The 16,859-nt window shown below is 42.4% G+C and overlaps 1 protein-coding gene across 1 annotated transcript; it reads left to right on the top strand.

Annotated features, from left to right (window-relative positions):
• The first annotated feature begins 660 nt into the window (after positions 1 to 660).
• LOC142664478 (uncharacterized) lies at positions 661 to 16,463 on the top strand. The gene is made up of 6 exons (XM_075843562.1): positions 661 to 779; positions 4,646 to 4,800; positions 5,293 to 5,463; positions 5,550 to 5,673; positions 15,411 to 15,839; positions 15,913 to 16,463. Exons 1-6 carry the CDS (start codon positions 746 to 748, stop codon positions 16,461 to 16,463), a joined length of 1,464 nt encoding a protein of 487 aa, XP_075699677.1. The 5' UTR covers positions 661 to 745.
• Positions 16,464 to 16,859: the final 396 nt, after the last annotated feature.

Raw genomic sequence — 16,859 nt, 5'->3', positions numbered from 1 at the left:
AATGAGATGAGCAGAAGAATATTAGACTTCACCTTGGAGATCATCTACCTGTTGAGCGGAGAGGTAAACTTTTCTACATTATAGAACAAGTCACACATAGGGAAGGGACAATACATAATAGGAAGAATCCAGTGTCCTGTATAACAGCGTCCAGACCTTCCAAGTGACGTCAAGAAGCCACCAGCAGAAAAGCTGAAGATCAGCCACCAATATGGTCAGTTATGTGTCATGTCACCAATAGTAATGTTATAGAGCAATAAGAATGACAAGAAATGTCTTTTTGTAGGTGAGGTCTCCAGTATTACAGATGTGGGGTCACTAGAACTCTATACAGCGGGCTCACAATCTCCCTCTCTCTACTGAGGGGGGAATACTGTGTTCAGTTCTCTAAGTGTCTCTCTCCATACACAGGAGTACACAATAGTGAAGAAGACAAATCGGGTGACTGTACGACTCCCATGAGTCAGGAGGATGGAGCAGTAGTCAGAGCCCCATCACAGAGCCTCCCCCTCACTCCTGGAAACATGAGAAGAAGATCTTAGAACTGATCTACAAGATAACTGAGCTGCTGACTGGAGAGGTGACACTGCTGGGAAATTCTACAGTAACAGCACTGGAGGTGTCTGGGTGATGACTGTATCATTGTGTGTGTCAGGTTCCTATAAGGTGTCAGGATGTCACTGTCTATTTCTCCATGGAGGAGTGAGAGTATCTAGAAGGACACAAGGATCTGTACGAGGAGGTCATGATGGAGGACTACCGGCCGCGCACATCACAAGGTGAGAAGATATAGATATATATTGGCATCTTTGGGGGCACAGGCTGGCCTTTGTGGCCATGTTGAGAACACCTGCTGTAAATCTGATGTGGGGGCCATTACTTTACACATCTGTGCACATTTGTGGGGAGGGTAATTCATGGGTGGAACAAGAAAATCATGGAGTCTCCCTGTAATATTTGTCCCACCACAGACCACGTGGCTTGTAGTACATCATTTCCGCTGATCTCTGTAGCCCTGGACACAAGCTGTTGCAAAACTACAACTCCCAGTGTGGCTCTCAGGGCATTCTGGGAGTTGTAGTTCTGCAGGTTGGAGAACTGATCTGTACAAAGGTTTAATGAAAAAGGGTAGAACATCAATGGCATCCAGAATAAGGTCTCATCCGGACCCCCGTGCTCCCCATATAAAGCTTCATATTACAGGACGACGGCGCTGACAGGTCACATGGGGAGATATGACCTCTGCGTTTTTACATATTTTGGTTTATTTTGTTAATTGACACCATTCTGGTAAATGTGATGTCACGTCTCATGACATAGCTGTGACCCTGTGACATCTCGCCCACTTGCCACCCATGACCCGTGGTGGGGGGTGCTTCCCATGTGGTGTTGCTGTAAAACCATTGAGCGATTCTTCTCTGGGGTCACATATTACACCACTCGCCCCAAAAGCCATGCGGTCTTGGCATGAACACAATTTCGGATGAGTGTCCATGACCACGTATGTAAATGCCGTGTTGTATGTTTTATGGCTGCGATTCTACATGTTAGAAAGTCTGTGGAATTGACCACATTGGTTTAGGAATTCTTTGAGGTGATAGAAACTTCCCCAGAGGGTGTAGTGTGACCCTACTGTCTGTATTCTTCTACCATGTTACGTTATATATGGCCGCTCTGTTGTAACGGTTCACTGGGATACGCTTCTTGTGATGTCATCTAGAATGTGGGCAGATTCTATTTCTCTACACTCTGAGCGTGATGTCATATGAAGGGCATGGCCTGTAATCTGTATGTGTTCCGTTTGCACATACTGGCCATGATGTTGTGACATCATCAAGTCTATAAATTGGGATCAAACATTGACCGCGGTGTCCGTTTCTCTTGCTGGCTCTCATCATGGACGTGCCTTATAAGAAGAGGAGGATGGTGAAGATGTTTCCAATGATGAGTGTTATAGAGAAGATGGAGGTTGGCGGATGCCAGTTTCCGGAGGACGTGGAGATGGAGGACGGGAAGATGGAGGTTGGCGGACGCCAGTTTCCGAGTGACGTGGAGATGGAAGAAGTGGAGGATAATGATGATAAAATGGAGTTTGGCGAACACCAATTTCCAGCTTATGTGGAGATGGAGAAACTTTCGGGGGTGACCGTTAACATCAGGGCCTCCAACCCCTGAAAGAGAAAGTGGCCATTTTAGTAACATCTGCCGCTCGGGGCCCATTTACCATCTTTAGGTGAGGTAAGTGCTGTCCACTGATGATCTGCTCACCTCACGACTCTTCTACAGCCACCTGGACACTGAATTTCTGATATTTTTGAAGTTGTCACCCTCAACATCGTGGCCTTTACCACCTAAACCATCTGAAATTCCCATGAAGACTCCTCCAGGGCTGAGAACCAGTGACGAGCAGAACAGACGCGAGATCCGGTAAGTCTGACGTCTTCCGATCGTCTTCATCTTCTCCTTCTGATGAAGGTTTTGGGAAGTTTTTGCCTATTTGTATTTTTTTCTTTTCTGGGATCTAACTTCGAAAAATATGAAAAACATTTCAGTCTTTTCTGATCCAGGACTGAGCTGTGTAAGGGTGGACTGGCGGCCATATCCACTTGTGCAGAAGAACCCTCCCCCTCTTCATCTCACCGATGATCGCATGTTAAAGGCCCGCAGTCACAGAAAACCGCACAGAAATTCTACCAAATTCTAGATAAACAGATTTTTCTTTACAATTTTTTGTGTTTTCATTTATATATTGAGGAATTTAGTCAGGGAACCTTTGTTCTATGGGGATCAGAAGGATGTAGAGAGGTCAGTGGTGTAATATTCTGCAGAATATATCACTGTATCTGTCAGGAGGTAGAGGAGCAATGTTCTGCAGATGCCTAGAGACGTCAGTAGTGTAATAATCTGCAGAATATATCACTCTGTCAGGAGGTAGAGGAGCAATGTTCTGCAGATTTCTAGAGAGGTCAGTGGTGTAATAATCTGCAGAATATATCACTATATCTATCAGGAGGTAGAGGAGCAATGTTCTGCAGATTTCTAGAGACGTCAGTGGTGTAAGAATCTGCAGGATATATCACTATGTATCTGTCAGGAGGTAGAGGAGCAATGTTCTGCAGATCTCTAGGGAGGTCAATGGTGGAATAATCTGCAGGATATATCACTATGTGTCTGTCAGGAGGTAGAGGAGCAATGTTCTGCAGATCTCTAGGGAGGTCAATGGTGGAATAATCAGCAGAATATATCGCTATGTAACTGTCAGGAGGTAGAAGAGCAACCTGGGCTTCCATAACAGCTCAGCAGTGCCACACACTGATCGCCTCCATGCCACGCCGCATTGATAACACCTCAGCAGTGCCACAGACTGATCACCGCCATGCCACGCCATTGATGCAGTAATTCATGCAAAAGGGGTACCGACCACGTATTGAGTGCAGATACTGGACATATTTTTCCGTAGCTCAACATTTCGGTATTAAAAATCATTTTGAAATTGGGCTTATATAATATTCACATTTTCTGTGTGACTTCAATTTTGGGTTTTCATTAACTGTTCCCATAATCATCAACATTAAAAGAAAAAAATGCTGGAAATAGATCCCTCTGTGTGTAATGAATCTATAGAATATATGAGACACCTTTTGAATTTAATTACTGAAATTAACTTTTGATGATATTCTAATTCATTCAGAAGGACTAGTACATATACTGAGCTTTGTTCTGGTGCTGTATATATGTACTGAGCTTGGTTCTGGTGTTGAAGATATGTGCTGAGCTTTGCTCTGGTGCTGTATTTATGTGCTGAGCTTGGTTCTGGTGTTGTATATATGTGCTGAGCGTTGCTCTGGTGCTGTATTTATGTACTGAGCTTGGTTCTGGTGATATATTTATGTACTGAGCTTGGTTCTGGTGTTGTATTTATGTACGGAGCCTTGTTCTGGGGATGTATATATGTATTGAGCTCAGTTCTGGTGTTGTATTTATGTACTTAGCTTGCTTTTTGTGGTGTGTGTTTGCGTGCGTGCGTGCTACGTACGTACTGAGCTTGCTCCTGGCACCGTATCTGTGAGATTTTACTGTGAACGCCGCACTGTCCTCCACTCTTCTCATGTGCACAGCCTAACTAAATGGGCTGAGAACGCTTAGGATATTGAATGTGTGCATATAGGCCCATATGTAATGGGTGAGTTTAATATAATTAGCGACGGTAGGTATATGTACACTTATGTAATAATATACATAGTATGGCAATCCACACTAAAGCATTCTGGACGGGGATTTTCTTTATTTAGAGTCCACTTTAATGTAGGGGCTATTTGGAATATTGTAATTGGTTTATTTTATGATTCGAATAATTTTCAATGGCGCGATACACCGCAAAACACTGTGCCCCCTACCGTGGCACGTATGTCTTTTGTCCGCAAAACGGTGAACCTGTTAAAAATTTGAATCCCACCCCTGGCTGCATCTATCAGACATTTCTGGCATATCCTGGGGAGAAATGTCCGTGTTGGAAATACCCCTTTATTCCATGTGGTGACGGCTCTGAGAAGATGTTTGTCTCAATGATGAATAAGTGAGGTTCTGTATGTCACACATGATGTTGTCCCCTGTATGATTTCCATCTTCTCCTTTCTTCATAAAGACGTCTGCAGTACTAGATCCTCCAGTTTTCTCATCTTCTCCTCCACAACGTTCCTTCTCCTGAATGACCCACCAAGGATGGACAAGGACAGGAATGAGAAGAGCAGAAGAATATTAGACTTCACCTTGGAGATCATCTACCTGTTGAGCGGAGAGGTAAACTTTTCTACATTATAGAACAAATCCCACATAGGGAAGGGACAATACATAATAGGAAGTAATAGGAAGAATCCAGTGTCCTGTATAACAGCGTCCAGACCTTCCAAGTGACGTCAAGAAGCCACCAGCAGAAAAGCTGAAGATCAGCCACCAATATGGTCAGTTATGTGTCATGTCACCAATGCAGCAATAGTAATGTTGTAGAGCAATGAGAATGACAAGGAACCAGGAGGATCAGGATGAGCTCTATATAGAAACATAGGAGATGACGGCAGGAGGAGAGCACATGGTCCATCTAGTCCCCCCCAATATTATTTCCTTTTTAGTTTTGGCCTCGTTCTATTTTCTCAATGTCTTTTTGTAGGTGAGGTCTCCAGTATTACAGATGTGGGGTCACTAGAGCTCTATACAGCGGGGTCACAATCTCCCTCTCTCTACTGAGGGGGGAATACTGTGTTCAGTTCTCTAAGTGTCTCTCTCCATACACAGGAGTACACAATAGTGAAGAAGACATCGGGTGACTGTACGACTCCCATCATCCATGAGTCAGGAGGATGGAGCAGTAGTCAGAGCCCCATCACAGAGCCTCCCCCTCACTCCCGGATACATAAGAAGATCTTAGAACTGATCTACAAGATGACCGAGCTGCTGACTGGAGAGGTGACACTGCTGAGAATGCTGGGAAATTCTATAGTAACGGCACTGGAGGTGTCTGGGTGATGACTGTATCATTGTGTGTGTGTCAGGTTCCTATAAGGTGTCAGGATGTCACGGTCTATTTCTCCATGGAGGAGTGGGAGTATCTAGAAGGACACAAGGATCTGTACGAGGAGGTCATGATGGAGAACTACCGGCCGCGCGCATCACAAGGTGAGAAGAGACAGATATATGTTTGGCATTACTGTGGGCACAGGCTGGACTGGTGGCCATGTTGAAGTCTTAATACCGTCATGTGCAGTACATATACACGTGTGTACAATGATGTGTAATGTAGGAGCCCCACAATTTCGGCATCACAGGCAGGATTACACTGACAGGTACCCCTATTTATAGATAAAGGATCCACCATTTATAATAGACTGACCCTTCCTGTTCTGTAGAGATCGCTTCTCAGCATATATCTCTATCATCCCAGGCAGGATTACACTGACAGATAACACCTATATATAGATAACATAGGATCCATAATTTATAATAGACTGATCCTTCCTGTTCTGTAGAGATCGCTTCTCAGCAGTTATATCATTATCATCACAGGCAGGATTACACTGACCGATAACAGCTATTTTAGCCTCTACAGTTTTAGACAGGTAGACCAAAAGCACAATTAGGTGTAACAGTACAGGGTTTTATTCTGAGCAAATTAAACAGGGGGTTTTTTCCGGCCACAAATAAAGTCCAAAGGAAAATAAAACAATAGATGTGCTTACTTCAGCCAAACAGAAATTCTTCAAAAAAAACTTTTTTTTTTTTTTAGTAACCAAAACTCAGTTCGTTGCTCACCCAGGAACCGTCTAGTTTCTGGCAATAGTTTTCCACTTCAGATGAGCCCACCAGACTCAGCACTTCACCTTCATGCATCTGACACAACACGCTCCTCTGCCCAAGTCAGTTAGTCTCTTTTAATTAGACCAGGAGCCCCACCTGGACTAGTCAGACAGGGAGGGATCCTGGAGTGGCCATTTTTCTTACACTACATCCACTCCAAAATCCTGGTTATTTTTAAACAATCTGCTTGGTAATCTACATGTTGCTCAGTGCCATTTGCTCTGGGGTTTATACCACTGAGAGTAGCAGTCTTCGTGGCACGTACCGGCCATCTCGCACTTTGCACGCTAACTGCTTACGATAGATATATATAAGAAATCCCACAGCACTCCAATGTAGCAAGAAAAGTGGTTTATTCAGTCAACATTAGCAGCTTGAGTTGACTGAATAAACCACTTTTCTTACTTTTCCACTACATTGGAGTGCTGTGGGATTTCTTCTATATTTATCAATAACCCTTGGTTCAGGATCACCCGCCTGCACCCGTTACCATTTGATAGATAGATATGAGATAGATAGATAGATATATATGAGATAGATAGATGACAGATAAATATGAACTATATATATATATATATATATATATATATATATATATATATACACACACACACACACACACACACACACACACACACACGGATAACACAGGATCCAGCATTGACAATAGGTGATGGACACAGCTTCCCTCCTCCCCCTTCCTGCACAATGACCTCTGCAGAGAAAAAAAAAAATAAAAAAAAAAAATCGACAATAATTTTTCATTATCTGATTTTAACCCCTTTCCGTCATCCGCCGTATATATACGACGCACGCGGGTTGGGGAGTATAGAGAGGGCTCACGGGCTGAGCCCGCTCGATAGGCCGAGTGGGATCCCGCTCGTTTAACCCGTTAAATGCTGCAGTCAATAGCGACTGCAGCATTTAAATGATTAAAAACCGGGGGGGGGGGGCGGCCCCCTGTAACGCTGCAATGGGCCCCCGTGGCGGGGGCTGCTGTTGGTTGGCATGTCAACCTGGGAGCCTGATGAAGGCCCCCAGGTCCGCCATCTTTGTATTCCTTTGTACGCCTCCCGCAGAGCTTCATATTAGACTCAGAATCATGATATACTGCAATACATTAGTATTGCAGTATATCGTGCAAGCGATCGCTGGATAAAGTCCCCTAGGGGGTCAAGTAAAAAACTGTAAAATTAAAAAAAATAAAAATTAAAGGTTCAAAAAAACCCTCATTTTCGCTCAAGCGCAATGTAAAAAAACTAACTGGTATTGACGCGTCCGTAAAAGTCTGAACTATTACAATATATCATTATTTAGTCCGCACGGTCAACGCCGTAAAAAATAAAAATTAAAAACTTCAGAATTGCTGTTTTTTGGTCACTTCATCTCCCACAAAATATGAAATAAAAAGTGATCAAAAAGTCTCATGTTCCCCAAAATGGACCAATATAAACTACAGCTCGCCCCGCAAAAAATAAGCCCTCATACCGCTAAATTGACTGAAAAATAAAAAAAGTTCTGGCTCAGAATATGGTGACAAAGCTTACATTTTATTTATAACAATCCGTTTTTTCCTTGTAAAAGTAGTAAACATAAAAAAAACTATATACATTTGGTATCTATAACCAATAGTCTCCAGAAGTTTAGCAAAGTTACTGGGCTAGGTATAGTTCCAAAGAACATCCTCCCATTTCTAATATTAAGGCAACTCTATAGTATATATATAGAAGCAAGAGAAACAGAGTCTTAAAGCCAATATATATCCAAGGGTATCAAAAAAGATTCTTTACTAAATATGCATAACAATGAACATTTAAAATTGTATATGACAGGAGAAACTCAATATAAAGTTAACATAGAGATACATAAGGGAAACCAAAGTTATGAGTAGTAAACCCTTTTCCAACATAGGTTACAGGCAAGAATATCACTAATTTAGAGTATGGTGAATTAAGCTCAGTACATATAATAATACTACTGCAGGACAAAAATGATCCAAACAGAAGACATGATATACTAAAGAGGTAAAAGATAGACCATACCCTGGAAACTTGAAAAATGAACAGGATATTCTTACCCATAGAGTGTCCTTATGTGGTCCCTGACGATCGCTGTGTGCGCCCCGACGCGCGTTTCGCGAGTGTTCGCTTCCTCAAGGGGGTGTGGTGTGTATATCAGTTAGCACCCTATTTATAACCCCTTCTATAAGTAGCCCAGGTGTGTGTTAGATACGTTCTACCTCGTCCAAAGGTATGCGGCGCGCATCCGACGGCGCAGCCGGAAGTGTGGCAAGCCCCACTTCCGCCCTCCAGTGCTGCGGCGCACATCCGGACTCTCGACGCGTACCAAGAGATCCGGACATGCACACCGCACTATCGGAGGAACGGGCGTGGCCAGCCCCAGTCCCGGCCGCATACGTCAGGAGCGCGCACCCCATTGGACAGCGCAGACCAGATGTGGGCAGGTAAATATATAACATGAAATCTAATGTATACTTGTGTTGTGATTTATTCACTCTAACCAGGTTCGTGTCAGAAAAATGCTTAATACTGACTCAAATATATGTGTAAACTTAAAAGGTTATTTTTATACACAGACAGCGACAGATCTCGTTGTCCTCATAGTACAGTGTTTCAGAAAAAGAAAGGGGAAGAAAAAACATTTTTTTGGGATGGCAGTTACGCCCGATGGCTTAATGTATTTGTAAACTACACATTAAATTGTATATCCGGTAATGCAACTTCGTAAAAAAGTAGTTTTTATAGAACATATCATATAATATATCATTACGGGTATAACAGTACTTGATAAATATTGGTAATAGAACCATAAATGTAGGAGATACATACGACTCCAAATTGAACCATACAAGCATAATCACCATCTTAAAACAGTGCTAATAAAACTAATATATATATATATATATATATATATATGAGACTGTTGCTGTGAAGGTAAGTCATGTACGGTCGTCTGTAAAAGGTCAGGCGACATTAAAGTGCTAATACAGGTGCATACAGAAACAGCGGTACAGATAGATTCCATATATAGAGTCCCAAATATGTAAACTCCACATCAGGGTCCGCAATGTGGAAAATCATCGGGCTTCAAAAGATGTGTTCTAGGGGTACATAGGCGCTTCACTAAATATCAGCCGCTATGTCACATACCTACTAAAGAGATAATAGTTAAAAACTAGACATACAAACAATCCACAATTTAAAATTATTAAAATTACATTATACTGGTAATCAGGCGATTCCAACATCCTCATAAGAAGGGTGCGAAGCTTAATTTTTCATTCAGTCCGGCCGGTGCCATGGAGCCTAATTGCACAATCCACCTACATTCCTTCTGTGCCAGAACCTTCTTCACATTACCCCCCCTGATGCCACAACGTATACGTTCAATCCCCCGAATTTTGAGGGATCTTGGGTTACATCCGTGAAACATTTTAAAATGTCTGGGTATGGTTTTGAGTTCTATAGGATCATCAATGGCCCCGGCTCCAATGATATCCCGCACATGCTCTCTAGTGCGTATGCGCAATTCCCTTGATGTCAGGCCTACATAGATCTTTGGGCATCCACATACCGCATAGTACACTACATGTGTAGTACTGCACGATATGTAGTCTTTAATCTCAAAGGACTTGGTGCCATCCACTGATTCGAATTTATTTGTTCTACAAATGTTAGGGCACGCGACACAGTTGCCACACGGATAGCAACCTTTTCTTTGCCCCTGAGACCCGAAAAAATTCACCTTTTTAGGGGTATAGTGACTGTGGACCAGGATATCATGGAGATTCCTGCTCCGCCTGGCCGTCATTGTTGGTTTGTCACTAAGACAGAGGGCTAGGCTGGGTTCAGACCTTAGGATTGACCAATGTCGCCCCAGGATAGTCCTTAGTTCATCCCATCTGCTGTTGTAGGTGGAGATGAACCTAACGGCTGTTTTTCCTACTTCAAGGGTTTTGCCACTCAGGAGATTGGCACGAGGGGTCTTTTTTGCTCTCCTGTATCCTGCTTTAATGGACCTTTTGCTATACCCCCTATTTTCGAATCTATGTCTAAGGTCTTCAGATCGTCGTTCGAAAAGGTGGTCAGTGGAGCAGATCCGCCTCATCCTGAGGAATTGACCAACTGGGATGGCTTTAACAGTAGATGGGGTGTGAGAAGAGGATGCGTGCAGCAGTAAGTTGACGGAAGTCGACTTACGGTAGACGTCCGTCTGAAGGAAACCACTTGCATCCGTAAATATCAATAAATCCAAGAACTCAATCCTGGACATAAGAAATAAGTATGTCAATTTGACATTCACCTGGTTTGTATTAAGTTGCTGCAGAAAGCTCCTCAACTCACACTCCGAGCCCTGCCACACAAACAATATGTCGTCAATGTAGCGGAGCCAGCACTGCACATGGTCAGCGGCGCGGGCGCCATCCCCATGAAAAACCTGCCTCTCCCAAAACCCGAGAAACAGGTTCGCATAGGATGGCGCACACGCCGCACCCATGGCAGTGCCTTGGGTCTGCAGATAAAAGGTATCCTTGAACACAAAGATGTTGTGGCTCAAAACAAACTGCAGTAATTCCACGATAAGTTTGCATAATTCGTCATCCCAGTTGCTAGTCCCCAGGAAGAAGCGGACCGCCTCCAGGCCATCTCCATGTCTGATACATGTATAAAGGCTTTAGTTACAAGGTACATGTCGGGTTCTATCTGGATCCCGTCAATTCTCCCCAGGACATCCATTGTGTCCTTTACATGTGATGGCAATTCCATTACCAATGGCTTTAGATAGTAATCTATAAATTTACATGTAGCTTCACATAGGCCTCCCATACCTGACACAATAGGACGTCCATCGGGCGTAACTGCCATCCCAAAAAAAGTATTTTCTTCCCCTTTTTCTGAAACACTGTACTATGAGGACAACGAGATCTGTCGCTGTCTGTGTATAAAAATAACCTTTTAAGTTTACACATATATTTGAGTCAGTATTAAGCATTTTTCTGACACAAACCTGGTTAGAGTGAATAAATCACAACACAAGTATACATTAGATTTCATGTTATATATTTACCTGCCCACATCTGGTCTGCGCTGTACAATGGGGTGCGCGCTCCTGACGTATGCGGCCGGAACTGGGGCTGGCCACGCCCGTTCCTCCGATAGTGCGGTGCGCATGTCCGGATCTCTTGGTACGCGTCGAGAGTCCGGATGTGCGCCGCATCACTGGAGGGCGGAAGTGGGGCTTGCCACACTTCCGGCTGCGCCGTTGGATGCGCGCCGCATACCTTTGGACGAGGTAGAACGTATCTAACACACACCTGGGCTACTTATAGAAGGGGTTATAAATAGGGTGCTAACTGATATACACACCACACCCCCTTGAGGAAGCGAACACTCGCGAAACGCGTGTCGGGGCGCACACAGCGATCGTCAGGGACCACATAAGAACACTCTATGGGTAAGAATATCCTGTTCATTTTTCAAGTTTCCAGGGTATGGTCTATCTTTACCTCTTTAGTATATCATGTCTTCTGTTTGGATCATTTTTGTCCTGCAGTAGTATTATTATATGTACTGAGCTTAATTCACCATACTCTAAATTAGTGATATTCTTGCCTGTAACCTATGTTGGAAAAGGGTTTACTACTCATAACATTGGTTTCCCTGATGTATCTCTATGTTAACTTTATATTGAGTTTCTCCTGTCATATACAATTTTAAATGTTCATTGTTATGCATATTTAATAAAGAATCTTTTTTGATACCCTTGGATATATATTGGCTTTAATACATTTGGTATCGTATTGACCCGCAGAATAAAGTTAATTGCCGTTTTTATTGCATGGTGAACGCCATAAAAACAAAACCACCCAAAAGATTGAGGAATGACTGTTTTTTTGCTATTCCACCCCACATATATATTTTTTCTCGTTTCCCACTACATTATATGGTACAAATAATGGTGCTATGAAAATCTACTCCCACAAGAAACAAGCCTTCATATAGTAATATTGATGGAAAAATAAAAAAAGTTACGACTTTTAGAAGATGGGGAGGAAAGAACAAAAGTGAAAATCCGAAAAATGGCTGCGGCAAGAAGGGGTTAATTAATTAGTAAAAAAATAAATAAAAGAAGCTATTTAGCTGTGTTTTTTGTGTTCATCATGCGGTTTAAATAACGTTCGATTTGTCTTAACCCCTTCCCTACGCAATTGTTTCTCAGTTTTTCATTTTCGTTTTTTCCCCTCTACCTACCAAAAGCCATAACTTTTTTTTATTTTTCCACCGATATAACCAGATGAGGGCTTGTTTTTTGCAGAACGAGTTGTAGTTTTCATGGCACCATGTATTGTACCAAATAATGAACTGGGAAAAAAATTATATTTTTTCGTGTGTTTTACCACTTTTATAAAGAAATTGGCCTCTATTGTATACACATCACTCATTGAGCAATGTGTACGTGAGCACAGAGAAGTGGTGAAAACCACTTTTGTCTTCTCTCCAGGGTCCCTGGCAGTTTCTGACTGCTGGGCACTTGACATTCAGCTGCCCAATCGCTCAGGCATCGAGCTCAAATCTGCACCGTATATATATATATATATATATATATATATATATATATATATATATATATATATATACAGTGGGCAGTCCTCAACCGGTTGAGCATCATTTTGGGAGTCGATCGTAATTAAAAACACATACATTTTGGTGATTGCCTTTGTACTTTGTCATTCATTTGGTTCTGCCATTACAAATCCCCTAATATTAACAGCTGAGAAGAAGTCTATGGAGAGGTGAGGGGGAAGCAGAGAGAGGAGACATAGGCTGCTGGTAAAAGTTATATGTCACACCAGGGCTGGATTTTACACTGCACTGCTCCTTACTGCTTTATGATGTGCTCCATACTACTGCTGCAGCTTTTAAGGGTGTGCTACAGAGAGATAGTGGACCAGAATGGTTCTCTGCTCTGTCTGTGATGTGTATAGAAGACATGATCGCAGTTCGGCTCCACCCACTACTTCAGGGAAAACTGAGAATTAAACGGGTTGTCCAGGAATAAATTTTATTTCTACTTCAACTTAATGTGACATATACGATTAACTCCCTAATATAATGTCTGTTTATAGCTTGTGGCGTTACTTCTAATATGCGGTCACGTGACCGCACCCAGAATACGTTTTTCACTTCCTCTGATGTTCCCTGTCTTTGATCAGCCAGCACTTCCAGCAGGGCAGAGGCGCGGCGCGTCATCAACTGAAGTGCTCATAAAACATCCGCCCAGCCCACTGCCTGTAAAACCTAGTTGATGACGCGACGTGGCTTTGCTCTGCCGGAAGTGCTGGCTGAGCAAAGACAGGGAATGTCGTCTCTGCTAGTACACGCCCCCTGCTCCTCTCTGACTGAGTTCCCGCACTGCCTGCCCGTCTCCTCTCATCGCCCACGCCCCCTCCTCCTTTCGGCTTACACTTCTGATACCGTACTAGGAAAAAAAGCAAAAAGGGAGACACGGCGCCAAGTGGCGTGATCAATAGTATAAGGAGCAAAAAAAAACGGTACATAAATGCTCACCTGTTCAGTGGCAAATTACCGGCATGTAATTTGTATCAATAGCTGCTGCCAATCCCGGACGCAATCCCCGTGGAGATGCCAAAGTAATATTGAAGTAAGAGAAAAAACGGGATAAACGGCGCTGCTTGTAAAGGTACGGTTTATTAGAAGGATGCTACGCGTTTCGGCGCCGGACCGGCGTCTTCATGCCTGATGAAGACGCTGGTCCGGCGCCGAAACGCGTAGCATCCTTCTAATAAACCGTACCTTTACAAGCAGCGCCGTTCATCCCGTTTTTTCTCTTACTTCAATACTTCTGATACCGGTCCCTTTCATTTTATGTAATGACCGAGTCGTGCGTTGCCCGACCCCCCCCCCCCCGTGCTCCGATGAAATATACAGTTATTACAGGGGTTATATAAATACAGGGATGATGGGGGTAATATAAAACACAGTGATGATGGGGTTTATTTACAGGGATGATGTGGTTATATACAGGAATGATGGGGTCATCATCCCGGTGTATAACCCTCATCAACGCTGTATATAACCCCCATTATCCCTGTATATAACCACCTTCATCCCTGTATAGGATGTTGGGGGTAATACACAGGGATGATGGGGTTTATATACAGGGATGATGGGGGTTAATACAGGGCTAATGGGGTAATACACAGGGAGTGGCACTATCTACAGGAAGGGGTATTGCAGGAATCTCAAAGCACCTAATGTCACTGTCCATATATGGACAGTGACGTCAAGGGCTTTCCCAAGACAGGAGTCCACCTGCCAGAGCTTTGGCCGGAGACTCCATTGGGGAGAGAGCCGGAAGACAGGAAAATGCAGCACTGCTTCAGTGTGTGCAGCACTGTACTTTTAATCCCCCTAACAGTGATCAAACAGATGGTTGTTTGATGAAGGGGGAGCGGTGACGGCACTTGCGGAGAGAGCCAGTAGACAGGAAAGGGCAGTGCTGCTCACACTGAAGCAACACTGCACACATTAAACCCCGTTCCAGGCTGTCAACGTTTATAGACGACACAACTGTGCGGCGCAATGGCAGTTGGAACGTATGTAGCTGTATGGCTATCATAAAGAAGTTATATGTCTAATTATTATTAAAGGACCAAATTTGTTGGCAGATTACAGACAAGGTTCTTCTTTTTTAATTCTATTAATTTAAGCTTTATGTAATAAAAGTAGAGGACTGGGTGTAGACCAGAATCCTGGACTTTGTCATCTATACATTTTAAGGTGTTCTACAAAGCGTTTTAAGGCTTGAATCACACACACAGTTTTTAGGGCAGGTTTTTGTTCTGAAACCAGCAGTAGATTTAAAAGGTATGACTTAACTTCTCCTTCCTGCTTGATCCACTTCTGGCTTTGGTTTAAAAAACAAGGCACGTGTGTTTCCAGCCTAATATGAATGTGATAAATTTGTCAACTTTTGTTTTGAAACATAATCACAAAATACATTTTTAATCCTAACAGAAAATCCCAGTAAGGAGTCTGAGGGAAACTTCATGGTATCGATAAATTATAAAATAGAAGAAGATGAAGACATGCACCACTCTTCAGGAGAAAACCTCATTACCCTTAATGTACATCCAGGGCTTCACAGTAAAGATCTATCATATAATTCCTCTAATCATGAGGAACCTTCTCCTGACCAATCACAGATTGTTACCACAAGTGCAGCTCAGAAAGGGGGTAAAAGGTTTCATTGTGGTCAACAGTTCACAAAAATCTCAGGTATTTTTACAAACAGAAGAATTCACACAGAGGAGAAGCCGTATTCATGTTCAGAATGTGGAAAATGTTTTTCGGCACACTCCTATCTTGTTAGACACAAGAGAATTCACAAAGGAGAAAAGCCATATTCATGTTCAGAATGTGGGAAATGTTTCACGCAAAAATCAGGTCTTGTTACACGAGAGAATACACACAGGAGAGAAGTCCTATTCATGTTCAGTATGTGGGAAATGTTTTGCAGCTAAATCAAGTCTTGTTACACATGAGAGAATTCACACAGGCGAGAAGCCGTATTCATGTTCAGAATGTGGGAAATGTTACACAGATAAATTCCGTCTTGTTAGACATGAGAGAAGTCACACAGGCGAGAAGCCGTATTCATGTTCAGAATGTGGGAAATGTTACACAGATAAATTCCGTCTTGTTAGACATGAGAGAAGTCACACAGGAGAGAAGCCGTATTCATGTTCAGAATGTGGGAAATGTTACACAGATAAATTCCGTCTTGTTAGACATGAGAGAAGTCACACAGGCGAGAAGCCGTATTCATGTTCAGAATGTGGGAAATGTTACACAGATAAATTCCGTCTTGTTAGACATGAGAGAAGTCACACAGGAGAGAAGCCGTATTCATGTTCAGAATGTGGGAAATGTTTAACTACTAAAAATGTTATAATAGCAAAACAAAATGTAAGTAAGTTACTTCTTTTTAGATATATTTTTTTTAGTTTTTTTTTGTGTATTTGTTTCTTCCACAAGGTGGGAAATATTAAAAATGAAATAATAATTTGACATGTCTTCCTATGTCTTTACATAAATGGTAAATGCACCGTTAGTACATACAACCCACTTTTTACGCAGGCGTTTAAAAAAAAAAAACATGTTGTGTAACTAAAGCGTCGAGTCAATTCTTTGGTACGTAAAACACGCCAAATGTTCCCGTAGTCAATGGGAGTCCTAATTATGCACAAAACAACTTTCAAAAAGCGCACACAAAATGTGTAAATAAAACACCCTAAAAAGCGTCAAACACTTGATTAAGCTTCCCATTTACATCAATAGACTCTCAGGGAAAAAAAAAGAAAAAAAGCATGGTGCCACATAGTGCAAAGTAAATTTGGGTATAAAATGTGGTTAATGAGTATTGAAAAAATAAAATTTTTTTTTTATTATTAATGTACTTGATTA

Source organism: Rhinoderma darwinii, chromosome 1 (genome assembly GCF_050947455.1).
Source record: "Rhinoderma darwinii isolate aRhiDar2 chromosome 1, aRhiDar2.hap1, whole genome shotgun sequence".
In the NCBI taxonomy this organism is placed as follows: domain Eukaryota; kingdom Metazoa; phylum Chordata; class Amphibia; order Anura; family Rhinodermatidae; genus Rhinoderma; species Rhinoderma darwinii.
This window is presented reverse-complemented; position numbering and strand designations above follow the sequence as displayed.